Genomic DNA, 16,224 nt, shown 5'->3' on the forward strand with positions numbered 1-16,224 from the left:
TCTTAGGGTGCAGTGTATAAGGTCGGGTAGTTTTGACAGAGCATGCTTTCAGGATATATCAAAATGGCTTCTTCACTGCATGCTTGGACAAGAATGGTTTACCTACTCTCGACAGGGACGGCACTAGATTGTATGTTAACACCAGCTCCTCAACACACTGACAGTGAAAATGTGAAAAGAGAAACATTGCTACATAGATCGAATATAAATATTGGGAGTAGGGCTGGGTGATGATATTGCTAACTGCTATTCAATGAACTCAGCGAGTGGGAATTTTTTACCCCACAACACACATTTACTATACAGACTAGGACAGTGTATTAAACAAAATCTGGTGTGCAACACTTTTGTGATCAACTGGGTGGGTTTACTGCCGCAATCTGATGCTATAAATTGAGAACAATATGGAGGAACTTTTAGAAAATAGTTTTTACTGAGTATCACCAATTTTAATTCATTCTTGGAGAGCAAGGATTCTTAATTTCCTTGATACCATTAAGGTAATGTCATAACATTTATAAAACTCTCTCTACTGATCTGCTCACAGGGGAGCAGTAACATGTATCTACATTTCTGTGAATTGGCTCTAGGGACCTAAGATCACTTTTGAAGGCTGGATCCCCAGACAGCGAGCATGGCGAATCTTCCATAGAGTTGAGTACTCGTGTTCCGCCCACATGCAAGCCTCCACATTTTGACAGTTAATGAAACTGAGGCTTAGGTGTATTAGCAGTAATTTGTGTGCAGACTCAGATGTTTGGATGAAGACGGAAAACAAAGTCCAATACTCGAGACTGGTGTTTTCACAGTCTGCAGTTTAGACACTCGCCCCTTTTTTTTGCAACTGACAGGCTGCTTTAATTGCGGTTGAGGGACTTGAGTGGTGGAGGACTGCGGAGGGGGTTGCTTCTCTGAACTTGTGTCCTGACTCCCGGCCTGCCTCTCTTCCCTCAGGTGCCCTGGGCTGTCACCTGGATCGGCACCAGAACATTGGGCGGGGTCACATTGGCCTGGATGGCTTCCGCCACATCCTGAACGAGCCACGCTTCGACGGGCTTCCAATGATCCTGGAGACACCTGCCACGTGAGTTGATTCTTCAGAATGCCCCTGATCTTAGCTGTAGGGCTTTAAGTGGGGTGAAAAAACTTGGGGGTCTCCCAAAGCCCAAAGGGGCGTGGCGATGTAATTGTGTAGCTTAAAAACACCTACGCAAACAATCTGTGCTTAGTATAGTGTGGCGCCCATCAGGTATTTTGCTGTTTCTATCATTGCATCTGATAGAGACTACTAGCCGCAGATTCGTTCACGTAGAATTATCCCCAGACGTGAGACTGGATCCGGAAACCTTTTTGCCACAGCATCCCTGCGCGCTGGGGGGCGGGGAAACATCATGCGACTCCGCCGAGGCGTCGTCTGCGTACGTGACGTCAGCGAGGTCACATAAAACCCGCCTCGGCGCGCCTACGTCAGTTTATTCCTTTTCCGCGTGCAACGCGGATCCGATCCTTGCTACGGGCCTGTTTAGGGCCCCTTTATCTTCCATTTCCTTTTGGAACGGAACAGTGTGCGAATGCCTTCGGGCTTTAAAACTTGCACGTTTTGTGGGCGTCTTCTGTCGGCGACGGACCCTCACCTCATTTGTATGTGGTGTTTGGGAGAGGATCACGGCACCACAGATTGTGCGGCGTGCCAACAGTTGAAGCCGAAGTCGCGGCGGGAGCGCCGGATGAAACTTCTGTCGGCGCGTCTCTCCAGGTCGATGTCCTCCCCTCGGTCTGCTTCGGCTGACGGCTTCAGATACGGCCGGGGTCGTCGTCTTTGCCCTTCTCCGATGTCACGTGAGCGTCGCTCCCCGGTGGGTAAGTGTCGCAGTTTGCTTCCGGGGGCTGGTTTCTGGCCTACCGGGTGCGTGGACTCTCCGCGGGTGATGCGGCCCCGCTTGTCGTCTGTGAGAAGTTGGCCTGATATATGATGTCACTAATTCTAGTGTACACCCTGTATCAGTCCAAACAACCCTTATGGTGATTGGTTGTAAAGTCAACCTTATAGACCAGCTATCCTAGTGGTAGCATGGACAAGAGCAGTCTTAGGCTAAACTCTGTATGGCATGTGAAGCCAGCTGTTATACCATTTGTAATCCCTTGAATACCAAATGAAAGGACACCACAACAGATATATATAAAAATAGAATGTATTTATTCTAGGCAAACCCTCAGCACTCTTTATGAGATTCGAGGAAAGTACAACACAGTCTTATTTAAGCATACATTAAGTCACACAGGTAAGTAATACAGTTAGACCCTAGGGGCCATGCAAACCATATACTAAGTAAGTGGTATAAGAACCACTGTCACGAACACAGGATAGGCCTAGGCCTAGGGAATCGCTGGGGCTACACTATACTACCAAAGGTTAGGAAGTGGGAGGGCCACGGGATTCAGGTGCAGAGTGGAAACACTCACGCGTAATGCGTAAAAGTCGATAGGAATAGTAGTTATTAGAAATTAACAGTTTTAGGACACTTCTGGAATAGCTAGGAGTTCGAGACTTGGAAACTAGACCCTAGGATAGTCAATACCCTTGTGAGCACCAGAGTACTCAAGTTACCTAGCCCATGGGCTGCGGGTGCATAGGTGTGAACTTGCGTCGGGTTTCGTCGTTGACTCCTATGGATGCTTGAAGGAAAGTTGCTGACGGGCAGTCAGTGAAGAGTGTCCGGTGGATCCCAAGGATGGAATCAAGAAGGAAGGATACCTGCAAGCAGAAGGGACAGAGTCTAGGTCACCAGCCAGGAGCCAGGAAGGAACCAGGCGATGTCGTGCAGATGCAGGTGAACAGGTGAAGCTTGTCGCAGCAGCCACGGGTACCAGGAGACGTCGAGGACGACCAGGACCAGGAGGCGAGCTGTCCCACGAAGGCTCTTGCTGTCGGCGGCGTCGATGTCGAGTTGGGACCCAACAAGCCTTGGCAAGCGGAACCCACGCAGAATGGAGGACTTGCTTCTGGTGCAGACCAGGAAGGTCTGGGGTGCTTCTCTTTCACAGAGGAGCGGGTGCCAGTCTGGAGGAGCCGGACCAGCAAGATGAAATCAAAGGTTCGTCGTCGCAGAGGTCACTAGCCAACGGGCCAGCAACCGGACAACACGTCGAGCAACTCAGGTGCAGAAGGGCCCCACGCAGAACACGTGAAGTGTGGGGAGCTGATCTTCTTTGCAGATGGTGCTCGGGATGGGGGCTTCTCAATTCCCCAAGCACAGCCTCGAGAAAGCCTCAGAAGTCGCGCTAGTCAGTTACTAGCCACTTTTCCCAAGTCGCCGGTCCCACGTCCCTCATCGCCTCCACGGGTCTCAGCTTTGCTGTAGAGGTGGATCTGGTTCAGAGGTGTCTGGAAGTCTCGGCGCTGGTCAGTCTCTGCAGTCGTCCCTCGTAGGATCAGTTGCAAAGCAAGCAGCGGTCGCTTTATGGTGCCTGGTTGCCCAGGGTTGTCACTCCTTGGCCACAAGGGAGATTTCTTCAGTCTTCTTCCTGAGGTCGAATGTCGAAGGTCCAGAGTTTCTGTTCAAGTTGCAGATTCAGGATAATCTAATTTAGCAGGGCTCAGCTACCTACTGATATACTGGGCTAGTGGGCTGGGCTACCTGCAATGTCCCTCCTATGGGTGGGACCAGGAAGGGGAGTGGTTACACCCCCTTTCCTTTGTCCAGTTTCGCGCCAGAGCTGGGGCTGGAGTGCCCCAGCGCCGGTTTGAACTGGACTATGCATGGGACACCTTGTGTGCCCCAGGCAGTGTCTAGTTTCTTTCATCCCTCCCTGCCCCCAATACACTAAGTCCTGTCTGGGGTGGTGCTCGCACCTCCCAAGGCAGGAAATTTATTGTCCAAGCCTGCCTTGCTGGAAGGACTCCCAGCAGCAGGAGGTCAGACTTGTGTCTGTGGCAGCAGCATCCATTTTGTGATGCTGGGGCTCTGGTTAACTTTAACCGGGTAAGTAGGTTTCAACATGTCTTCTCCCTCTAGAAGGGAGGAATAATATCCTCATTGCCAGAAATGGTATGGGGGTATTATTCCAAAGTGTTAGACACCTTACACGACATGTTTTGATAAGGCCAAACCATAGTTACCATAACCGTTTAAGATTATAAGGTACTTTAGGAGTATATGGTAGGCTATATCATAGAACAGCTATAAGGGCATGGTTCCGAAAGCTGCAGACAGGCTCAGCTCATGCTAGAGCACCATCTCACATGTTACCAAGCACTCTGCCTCCAGGATTGTTAAGGCCTGCCATAGGAGTGGCTGATAGGTACACATGTGTCTATATATAAGGTAGGTATAGGAATACTACACCTAAGCAAGGGGTGATTACACGACCTTGCCCCAGCTGAGTGATCAGCCAGTTCTCTTCCAGGGGATCCTCATCAATAGTCATAAGCACTGAATATTCCCGCCCATGTGCGGGGACCCCGGAAATAATAAAATTATATATGTAAAAAACATACATATATACAGCTCTCTATATGTATAAACATATATCATTTTTTTCAAGCAAATGCAGCCCCTATAAAAAAAGGCTAGGCAATGTATAAATACACATCCAATAATACATATAGGTATAATAAAACACCTAAATCTCTTTTTTTTTTTTTTTAATGAGGTAAACACTCATGAGAAAGCAAAAAAGAGAAAACTGTGGGAAACACAGATCTACAACACATTGCTAGCCTGCAGGCTGCATTGCAATACAATACCATAGAGACTGAAAAGCCCTGTATAGGTAAAAACTGGCACCGTGCCTTTAAGGCAGCCCTGGCTTCCATATCCCATCATGCCTCAGGGGTGACAGTTAGGTCAGTTGTTCTTTCCGGCTCCTTCAGTCAGGACCCTGGAATTCAGCTCTCTTCTTTTTTGACTTTTTAGTCAAGAATTATTTGCATTATAGTAATTTTTTGGACTTCCTCTTATTAATATCTGGGAGGAAGTTAGTATCCTGTATTTTTCTGACTGATTTTCTGCAATTTTTGTCAGAAATATGCCTTCTTTATTTATTCCATGTCCATCTTGTGGAAAAAAGAAGGCCTCTTCAGACACACATGAGGTGTGTATTGTCTGCCTGCCGGATTCTCACTCTCCAGCTACATGTCATCATTGTAAAGACCTTTCCAAAAGGACTTTAAAGGAGAGAGAGAGAGGATTAGACTCTACGGCTTATCAGAACGGTCGACGTCGAGGCAGCTGGTCCCTGTTTGCTCCCCATCGGCGTCGGGCTCGGCGTCGAAGACTCCAGCGGCGGGATCGTCGCTGAGAGGTGAGGAGTCCAGGGGTAGTCATGCTGCAAAAAGAAAATCGTCGTCGACTTTAGATACAGTGACGAAGCGGATGCGTTCGTCGTCGGCGACTTCGATCGGCGTCGAGGGATCGGCGTCACAGTTCGACGTCAAGAGAGGATCGCTCGACGTCAAGACAGAGACATCGTTCGACGTCGAAGGAAGGACATCGTTCGACGTCGAGAACTGCAAGAGATCAGTCGACGTCGCAAGAGGTTCGTAGGCGTTCGACTCCGAAGTCTACGTCGACGTCGAGACCAAGATCGCCGTCAAGACCAAGATCGCCGTCGAGAAAAGATCGATCGTCGATGAAGAGACTTGCGACGTCAAGGCATTAGTCGTCGGAGCATTCTACGTCGAGGCAGGCGCCTCCGTCAAGACCGACGTCGAGGCAGGAACCTCCGTCGGAGTCGACGTCGAGGCAGGTGCCTCCGTCCTCACAGGTCTCCAAGGCTTTGGAGAAGTCCATAACGTCGAGGCGAGATTCCCCGTCGGGGTCTAGACCTCCGTTCAGACCAAGCCCTCCGTCGACGACGAGGTTCTCGACGTCGAGGCAAGAAAAATCTCCACCGATCCTCGAGGAGTCAAGTTCCAAGTCTCCGGTGATAGGCCTATCACCGTCGAGGCAGCCCTCTGCAGAGGGTTCTCAGGAGGTGTCGCATGTTCGCCTTACGATCCGGCCAGTCTCAAGGCGTAAATCCCCTCATAGACTGGTGTATACAACTTCTGAACATGATTCACCACGTCCTATATCTATCTCGCCTTCAGGATCAGAGGGCTCGAGTTCAAGATCCGAGTCACCGGAAATTGTGCATCAATCTCCAGTGCCTGCAAGAGAAAATAGTCCACTGGAAGAGGGAAATGCTGTACCTCAAAGTCCCGCGAGAGAGATGCCTCAGGACTCGGCTATGTCTTACGCAGTTAAGGCCTCACTAACAAGGTTAAGAGACATGGACTTCCCAGCGAGACCGGTCAGATCACGTTCTCGGGGAAGAGAATTTCGACGTCGCTCTCGAACACCAAGGAGGCGATCCAGATCCTCCTCTCACAGGAGAGAGTCGACCAGATCGGAGAGAAGGTGCTGTAGGACCCCTTCCTCCTCCCCGTCATCTAGATCATCCAGAAGGGATTATTCGCCGACACTCTCGGATACACCACCCTCTAGGGTATCTCCGGTGGATGATATCTCTACTTTTCAGGAAGTGTTGTGTAGAGGAGCTACAAAATTAAATATCCCAATGCCGGTTCAGGAGATCACCTCCTCCATAATCTTTGAAACTCTTCATGAACGAGCAGTGTCACGCCCACTGTTGCCATTAGTCCCTGGTTTGCTACAACCAGTAATGGATATTTTTCTCACGCCAGCGACCACCAAATCTGCGCCGGCGCGGATTCTAAAAAAGTACCGTCCGGCTCCGGAAGATCCTCTGTGTCTAAGATCAGATCCTCCACCGGATTCTGTCATCACCGCTGCTGCCAGAACGACGCATGCAGTAGCTGGGTCTTCAACGGTGCCCCCAGATAAGGACAGTAAGACGCAAGACTCTTGGGGGAGGAGAGTTTGCGGCTCGGCATCTTCTAGCTTAAAGGTGGCCAGCGCCTCAGCGCTTCTGGGGCGCTATGATAGATCATTATGGGACTCTCTCCAGAGGTTCATTGAAAAAGTTCCATCAGAGGACAGACGGGATTTTGAAGAAATTTTGCACGAGGGAAGTCTGGTTTCTAACCAGGTGATAAGTGCAGCGGCGGATGGGGCAACCCTAGCAGCGCATTCTTATGCCCATGGAATCACAGCCAGAAGATCATCTTGGCTCAGATTGACGGCCTTGAAGCCGGAAGCGCAGGCGAGAATACTAAATGTGCCTTTCTCGGGTAGTTCACTTTTTGGGTCTCATGCAGGCGAAGAAATGGCCCGTATGAAGGCAGAGCTGGAGACCATGAAAGCCGTCGGGCTTGAAAAGAGGAAAGAGTTTCGACGCCGCAGGGCAAACGATAGGCGTAACTACCAGCAGAGAGGGTTCAAACCCCTCAGTGGCAGAAGAACCAGGACCAGCAAGGTCAAAAGAAACAGCAATACCAGTCCCGCAGACCATCCAGGGGACGTGGTAACAACAGGCAGTCAAACGCTGGAAACAAGGCTCCAGGGAAGCAATGAGGAACCGCTTCCTCCGATGCTGTCCACCGCTCCGGTGGGAGGAAGTGTTGCGCATCATCTTCCAGAGTGGCAATCCATCACAAAGGACAAGTGGGTTCTGAATATACTGCGTCATGGGTACTCGCTTCGTTTCCGAAGCCACCCTCCATCGATTCCTCCTGTTCATTCATCCCAGCATCTAAAGCAGCTCAGAGAAGAGGTGGCGACTCTTCTGCTCAAATCTGCAATAGAAAAAGTACCCAAAAACCAAAGAGGAAAGGGAGTTTACTCCAGATACTTTCTGATTCAAAAAAGGAGTGTGAAGGTAGAGTTCAGACCCATTTTGGACTTACGGATACTGAACAAACACATAAGAAAGGAAAATTTTTGCATGCTGGCGCTCCACCAAATATATCCTGTGAGAAGTTGGCCTGATGTATGATGTCACTAGTTCTAGTGTACACCTTATATCAGTCCAAACAACCCTTATGGTGATTGGTTGTAAAGTCAACCTTATAGACCAGCTATCCTAGTGGTAGCATGGACAAGAGCAGTCTTAGGCTAAACTCTGAATGGCATGTGAAGCCAGCTGTGATACCATATATAATCCCTTGAATACCAAATGAAATGACACCACAACAGATATATATATAAAATAAAGTGTATTTATTCTAGTCAAACCCTCAGCACTCTTTATGAGATTAGAGGTAAGTACAACACAGTCTTATTTATGCATACATTAAGTCACACAGGTAAGTAATACAGTTAGGCCCTAGGGGCCACGCAAACCATATACTAAGTAAGTGGTATAAGGACCACTGTCACGGAAATAGGATAGGCCTAGACCTAGGGAATCGCTGGGGCTACACTACACTAGCAACAGTTAGGAAGTGGGAGGCCCACGGGATTCAGGTGCAGAGTGGAAACACTCACGCGTAATGCGTAAAAGTCAATAGAATCACTAGCAGTTAGAAATAAGCAGTTTTAGGACACTTCTGGTATAGCTAGAAAGTCGAGACTCGGAAACTAGACCCTAGGATAGTCAATACCCTTGTGAGCACCGAAGTACCCAAGTTACCTAGCCCACGGGCTGCGGGTGCATAGGTGTGAACTTGCGTCGGGTTCCGTCGTGGACTTCTATGGATGCCTGAAGGAAAGTTGCTGACAGGCAGTCAGTGAAGAGTGTCCGGTGGATCCCAAGGCTGGGATCAAGAAGAGAGGAGACCTGCATGCAGAAGGGACAGAGTCAAGGTCACTAGCCAGTGACCACGTGGAACCAGGAAGGAACCAGGCGATGTCGTGAAGATTGCAGGTGAAGGTGAAGCTTGTCGCTGCAGCCACGAGGACCAGGGAACGTCGAGGACGACCAGGACCAGGAGGCGAGTTGTCCCACGAAGGCTCTTGCTGTCGGCGGCGTCGAAGTTGGACTAGGACTCACCAAGCCTTGGCAAGCGGAACCCACGAAGAATGGAGGACTTGCTTCTGGTGCAGACCAGGAAGGTCTGGGGTGCTTCTCTTTTTCAAGGAAGCAGGAGCCAGTCTGGAGGAGCCAAACCAGCAGTGAAGATTTCTGGATGCGTCGTCACAAAGGCCACTAGCCAACGGGCAAGCAACCGGACAGACGCGGCAAGCAGGAAAATGCAGAAGGGCCCCACGCAGGACTCGTGGAGTGTGGGGGGCTGATCTTCGGTGCAGATGGTGCTTGGGGGTGGGGCTTCTCAATCCCCGGTGCACAACTTCGAGGGTGCCTCAGAAGCTGCGCTGGAAGATACTCGCCACTTTTCCTAGGTAGCCGGTCCCACGTCTCTCGTCGCCTCCACGGATCTCAGCTCGGCTGTGGATGTGGATCAGGGTCGGAGAAGCCTGGAAGTCAAGGCTCTGGTCGGGCTCTGCAGTCGGTCCCTCGTAGAACTTTAGCAAAGCAAAGGGTAGTCTCTTGATGGTGCCTGTTTGCACAGGGTAGCCACTCCTTGGCCACAAGGGAGATTCTTCAGTCTTCTTCTTTCGTCGAATGTCGAAGGTCCAGAGTTTCTGTTCAAGTTGCAGGTTCAGGATAATCTAATCTCCTGGGGCCCAGCTACCACTCTTATCCAAATCTGGGGGGCTGGGTTACCTGCTAGGTCACGCCTTATGGGTGGGACCTGGGAGGGGGGTGGTTACACCCCCTTCCCTTTGTCCAGTTTCGCGCCAGGACTGGGGCTGGAGTGCCCCAGCACCGGTTTGAACTGGACTATGCATGGGACACCTTGTGTGCCCCAGGCATGTCTCATTCCTTTCAGCCCTCCCTGCCCCAATACACTAAAGTCTGTCTGGGGAGGTGCTAGCACCTCCCCAAGCAGGAAACCTATTGTCCAAGCCTCCCTTGCCGGGATCACTCCCAGCAGCAGGAGGTCAGACTCGTGTCTGTGGCAGCAGCATCCATTTTGTGATGCTGAGGCTTTGGTTAGAGTTAAACAGCAAAGTAGGATTTTAACATGTCTCTCCCTCTAGAAGGGAGGAATAATATCCTCATCACCAGAAATGGTATGGGGGTATTATTCCAAAGTGTTAGACACCTTACACAACATGTTTTGATAAAGCCAAACCATAGTTACCATAACCGTTTAAGATTATAAGGCACTTTAAGAGTATATGGTAGGCTATATCATAGAACAGCTATAAGGACATGGTTCCGAAAGCTGCGGACAGGCTCAGCTCATGCTAGAGCACCATCTCACATGTTACCAAGCACTCTGCCTCCAGGATTGTTAAGGCCTGCCATAGGAGTGGCTGATAGGTACACCTGTGTCTATATATAAGGTATATCTAGATATACTATATCTAAGCAAGGGGTGATTACACGACCTTGCCCCAGCTGAGTGATCAGCCAGTTGTGTCTGATTGGAAGGCCAGACCAGGGGTGGCATAATACATGCTGCAGCCTCTGGGAGGCCTAGGGTACACCTATGCCCTGGGTACCTAGGGTACACTGTACAGGGGCCAATAAGGTGATCCTTACCAATGGTGTATGTACCTAGGGTACATGGAGTCCATTTTAAGGAGAGAGCAGACAGCCTGAGACCCTGAATGGCAGGATATGGGGGACTATCTTGCTTAGGTTTCTATGTTCATAAGACCTATCCCTATCTCTAGGAATGTTGCTGCCACCAGTGGGTTCTGACCCACACAAGTTTTGCTCTCTGGCCAGAGCAAGCTTCTCTTTGGCAAGGGCAAGTTCTTCCCTCTGAATCCTCAGATTAGCTTCCCTCATTCTGGCTTCATGCTCCTTTCTCTCAGGGGAAGTCATCCCCCTGTGAGAGGAAGCATTAGAGATGCTAGAGACATGGGAGTGGATGGATTCCCTTGAAGGGGATCTGTCTCTCCTGCTTCTCTGGGTAAGCCCACTTGGGGGTCTGTATGGGGGGACCCCATGCAAACTCCCATGTAAGCTTAGGTTAGCCTGGCTAAGTCTTCCTACTTGGCCCTGGCTGTCTACCTCTTCATCTGAAGTCCCATCTGACTCATCTGTGGTGGGTAGACCCTTATCTACAGCTATGGCACCATACTTGGCAGCTCTTTCAGCATCATAGGCCTCCAGAAGCTCCACTAGCTGTCTAAGGGTAGGGTTGGAACCCTGTTTTAATCTCCTGGAGGTACACAGTTGTCTCATCTCCTGGAAAGTGAATGCATCATATCTAGAGGGAATCTGTCCAGGATTCTCCTCTCCTGAGGGAGTATCAGTGTGATCTCCATTCAGGGACATGATTCTAGTGAGGGTGTGGTGTGTGCACCTACCTACACTAGTTGTATCTACTAAACCTCTCTAGTAGTTGTAGTCAGGGTGTGTTACTCCCTTCAACCTACAACCACTAAGTCCAGTAGGACTTAGGTATTATAATCTATGTTATATGTACCTAACCAATATCTGTGTGATCTTTCAATTTAGTATCTCAAGATTACAATGGTATTACAACAGCAAGCTAAGATCCCATCGCTGCCACCAATGTGAGAAGTTGGCCTGATGTATGATGTCACTAGTTCTAGTGTACACCTTATATCAGTCCAAACAACCCTTATGGTGATTGGTTGTAAAGTCAACCTTATAGACCAGCTATCCTAGTGGTAGCATGGACAAGAGCAGTCTTAGGCTAAACTCTGAATGGCATGTGAAGCCAGCTGTGATACCATATATAATCCCTTGAATACCAAATGAAATGACACCACAACAGATATATATATAAAATGAAGTGTATTTATTCTAGTCAAACCCTCAGCACTCTTCATGAGATTAGAGGTAAGTACAACGCAGTCTTATTTATGCATACATTAAGTCACACAGGTAAGTAATACAGTTAGGCCCTAGGGGCCACGCAAACCATATACTAAGTAAGTGGTATAAGGACCACTGTCACGGAAATAGGATAGGCCTAGGCCTAGGGAATCGCTGGGACTACACTACACTAGCAACAGTTAGGAAGTGGGAGGCCCACGGGATTCAGGTGCAGAGTGGAAACACTCAAGCGTAATGCGTAAAAGTCAATAGAATCACTAGCAGTTAGAAATAAGCAGTTTTAGGACACTTCTGGTATAGCTAGAAAGTCGAGACTCGGAAACTAGACCCTAGGATAGTCAATACCCTTGTGAGCACCGAAGTACCCAATTTACCTAGCCCACGGGCTGCGGGTGCATAGGTGTGAACTTGCGTCGGGTTCCGTCTTGGACTTCTATGGATGCCTGAAGGAAAGTTGCTGACAGGCAGTCAGTGAAGAGTGTCCGGTGGATCCCAAGGCTGGGATCAAGAAGAGAGGAGACCTGCAAGCAGAAGGGACAGAGTCAAGGTCACTAGCCAGTGACCACGTGGAACCAGGAAGGAACCAGGCGATGTCGTGAAGATTGCAGGTGAAGGTGAAGCTTGTCGCTGCAGCCACGAGGACCAGGGAACGTCGAGGACGACCAGGACCAGGAGGCGAGTTGTCCCACGAAGGCTCTTGCTGTCGGCGGCGTCGAAGTTGGACTAGGACTCACCAAGCCTTGGCAAGCGGAACCCACGAAGAATGGAGGACTTGCTTCTGGTGCAGACCAGGAAGGTCTGGGGTGCTTCTCTTTTTCAAGGAAGCGGGAGCCAGTCTGGAGGAGCCAAACCAGCAGTGAAGATTTCTGGATGCGTCGTCACAAAGGCCACTAGCCAACGGGCAAGCAACCGGACAGACGCGGCAAGCAGGAAAATGCAGAAGGGCCCCACGCAGGACTCGTGGAGTGTGGGGGGCTGATCTTCGGTGCAGATGGTGCTTGGGGGTGGGGCTTCTCAATCCCCGGTGCACAACTTCGAGGGTGCCTCAGAAGCTGCGCTGGAAGATACTCGCCACTTTTCCCAGGTAGCCGGTCCCACGTCTCTCGTCGCCTCCACGAATCTCAGCTCGGCTGTGGATGTGGATCAGGGTCGGAGAAGTCTGGAAGTCAAGGCTCTGGTCGGGCTCTGCAGTCGGTCCCTCGTAGAACTTTAGCAAAGCAAAGGGTAGTCTCTTGATGGTGCCTGTTTGCACAGGGTAGCCACTCCTTGGCCACAAGGGAGATTCTTCAGTCTTCTTCTTTCGTCGAATGTCGAAGGTCCAGAGTTTCTGTTCAAGTTGCAGGTTCAGGATAATCTAATCTCCTGGGGCCCAGCTACCACTCTTATCCAAATCTGGGGGGCTGGGTTACCTGCTAGGTCACGCCTTATGGGTGGGACCTGGGAGGGGGGTGGTTACACCCCCTTCCCTTTGTCCAGTTTCGCGCCAGGACTGGGGCTGGAGTGCCCCAGCACCGGTTTGAACTGGACTATGCATGGGACACCTTGTGTGCCCCAGGCATGTCTCATTCCTTTCAACCCTCCCTGCCCCAATACACTAAAGTCTGTCTGGGGAGGTGCTAGCACCTCCCCAAGCAGGAAACCTATTGTCCAAGCCTCCCTTGCCGGGATCACTCCCAGCAGCAGGAGGTCAGACTCGTGTCTGTGGCAGCAGCATCCATTTTGTGATGCTGAGGCTTTGGTTAGAGTTAAACAGCAAAGTAGGATTTTAACATGTCTCTCCCTCTAGAAGGGAGGAATAATATCCTCATCACCAGAAATGGTATGGGGGTATTATTCCAAAGTGTTAGACACCTTACACGACATGTTTTGATAAAGCCAAACCATAGTTACCATAACCGTTTAAGATTATAAGGCACTTTAAGAGTATATGGTAGGCTATATCATAGAACAGCTATAAGGACATGGTTCCGAAAGCTGCAGACAGGCTCAGCTCATGCTAGAGCACCATCTCACATGTTACCAAGCACTCTGCCTCCAGGATTGTTAAGGCCTGCCATAGGAGTGGCTGATAGGTACACCTGTGTCTATATATAAGGTAGATATAGATATACTATATCTAAGCAAGGGGTGATTACACGACCTTGCCCCAGCTGAGTGATCAGCCAGTTGTGTCTGATTGGAAGGCCAGACCAGGGGTGGCATAATACATGCTGCAGCCCCTGGGAGGCCTAGGGTACACCTATGCCCTGGGTACCTAGGGTACACTGTACAGGGTCCAATAAGGTGATCCTTACCAATGGTGTATGTACCTAGGGTACATGGAGTCCATTTTAAGGAGAGAGCAGACAGCCTGAGACCCTGAATGGCAGGATCTCAGGCCAACTAAGTCGAAAAACCAGCTAGACACTAGGCAAAAAGTTGGGGGTAACCATAGTCAGATATCCACCTTCCTACATATCCTCTTCTCCGGTTGGGCGATTGGATGTGTTCGCTGGACCTTCAGGACGCATATTTCCATATTCCCATCCTACGGAATCATCGAAAATTTCTCAGGTTTGTGGTAGGGAACTCTCACTATCAGTTCAAGGTTCTTCCATTTGGCCTGAAGTCAGCTCCTCGAGTATTCACAAAATGCGTGGCAGTAGTAGCGGCTGCTCTGAGGCGCGCAGGAGTCTTCGTCTATCCCTACCTAGACGACTGGCTAATAAAGGGTCCATCGCCTCAGAGTGTTCGATCGCAGCTGTCGCTTTGCCTGAACTTATGTCGCAAGTTGGGTCTCAGAGTGAATGCCAAAAAGTCCAATTTTTCACCAACACAGAGGATCCACTACCTGGGTGCAACTATAGACTCCGTAGTAGGAAAAGTGTTTCCTTCGGAGGAAAGACAGTCATCCATTATCCTCAAAGGCAGACAGATTCTATCCAACAATCTGTCGTCGGCAAGACAAATCTCATCTCTGCTAGGGGCCATGGCATCCTGCATTTTCCTAGTGCCCAATGCCAGGTTAAGGATGCGTCCTCTCCAGCAAGATCTCGAGGACAAATGGGATCAAAGGAACTCCCTGTGGGAAGAAAAAGTTTGCCTTTCCTCAGCGGCCAGGCAGTCAGTCAAGTGGTGGCTGAAGCCACTGAATCTACAAGTGGGGATCCCCTTCCATCAAGAACCCCCAACTCAGACCTTAATCACCGACGCATCCCTTCAAGGCTGGGGTGCGCATTTCGGGTCTCTACAAACTCAGGGACGATGGTCCAGCAGCGAGCAGTTGTACCACATCAACATGCTGGAGCTCAGGGCAGTCCACCTAGCCCTCAAAGCGTTCCTGCCTGCGATCACTACGAGTACCATTCTAGTACAGACGGACAATACCACCACAATGTACTACCTGAACAAGCAGGGGGGTACTCGATCCAGGACGCTCTCGCTGGAAGCTCAGTCCCTGTGGCACTGGATCCTAGCAAGGAACATCTCGTTGAAAGCGGTGCACCTACCAGGAGAACTCAATGTGCAAGCGGACTTACTCAGTCGTCATTTTCAAGAACCAGAGGACTGGGTACTAAACGACGAGGTGTTAGAAGACATCTTCGGGGAATGGGGGCGTCCGCAAGTGGACCTCTTCGCGGACGAGCACAACACAAAATGCCGAGGCTTCGCCTCAAGATACCATCGGCCAGGATCCCTAGGGAATGCCCTTTTGATCAATTGGTCAATGATATTTGTGTACGCGTTTCCGCCTCTCCCACTAATCCCCAAGGTGGTGACCAAGCTGCAGAATTCATCTGCCAAGATGATCCTCATAGCACCGGACTGGCCGAGGCAGTGGTGGTACACGGATCTCCTGCACATGTCGATCCGCCCCCACAAACGACTGCCGTGCAGGCCGGACTTGTTATCCAAGATGCAGGGGAAGATTTACCATCCCAGCCTTCCCTCGCTGAGCTTAACAGCATGGCTCCTGAAGTCCTCCAGTATGGCCATCTGAACCTCCCTCAAGAGTGTATGTCCATACTGAAGGAAGCCAGGAGGCCTTCGACAAGACACTCCTACTTCTGTAAGTGGAAAAGATTTTACATATGGTGTGCTCAGCATCATTATGATCCAACAAAATGCCAGGAGGATGTAATTGTGCCCTATCTTCTACATTTAGCGAGGGCAGGGTTGAAATTTTCATCCATAAAAGTTCACCTAGCAGCCATTACAGCATAGAGGCGTTCGCCTTCGCAGCAGTCATTCTTTAAGTTGCAGGTAGTGAAGGATTTCTTGCAAGGTCTCAAGAAAGTCTATCCCCCTGTTAGACCTCCCTCTCCTTCCTGGGAGCTAAACTTGGTTCTGTCAAGGCTCATGAGTTCTCCTTTTGAGCCTATACATAAGGCTACCCTACAGCACCTCACATGGAAGACAGCCTTTTTAATAGCCATCACTTCAGCACGGAGGGTCAGTGAGATACAGGTCCTCTGTTCTAAAGAACCCTACACTACGTTTCATCTGAATAGGGTAGTG

General features: G+C 50.0%; 1 protein-coding gene across 12 annotated transcripts in view; it reads left to right on the forward strand.

Moving 5' to 3' along the window:
- Nucleotides 1-16,224, forward strand: part of LOC146833473 (uncharacterized) — a 511,810-nt gene that overhangs the window by 489,314 nt on the left and 6,272 nt on the right. For 10 of the 12 annotated variants that reach the window (XM_085601304.1, XM_085601299.1, XM_085601303.1 and 7 more), the window contains one exon: nucleotides 955-1,084. The exons of the other annotated variants lie outside the window; for them this stretch is intronic. In XM_085601304.1, the coding sequence (XP_085457430.1) occupies nucleotides 955-1,084 (130 nt within the window). The remainder of the gene's footprint in view (nucleotides 1-954; nucleotides 1,085-16,224) is intronic. 12 annotated transcript variants of the gene reach the window in all.

This window comes from Triturus cristatus, chromosome 4_2 (genome assembly GCF_964204655.1).
Source record: "Triturus cristatus chromosome 4_2, aTriCri1.1, whole genome shotgun sequence".
Taxonomy (NCBI): Eukaryota; Metazoa; Chordata; class Amphibia; order Caudata; family Salamandridae; genus Triturus; species Triturus cristatus.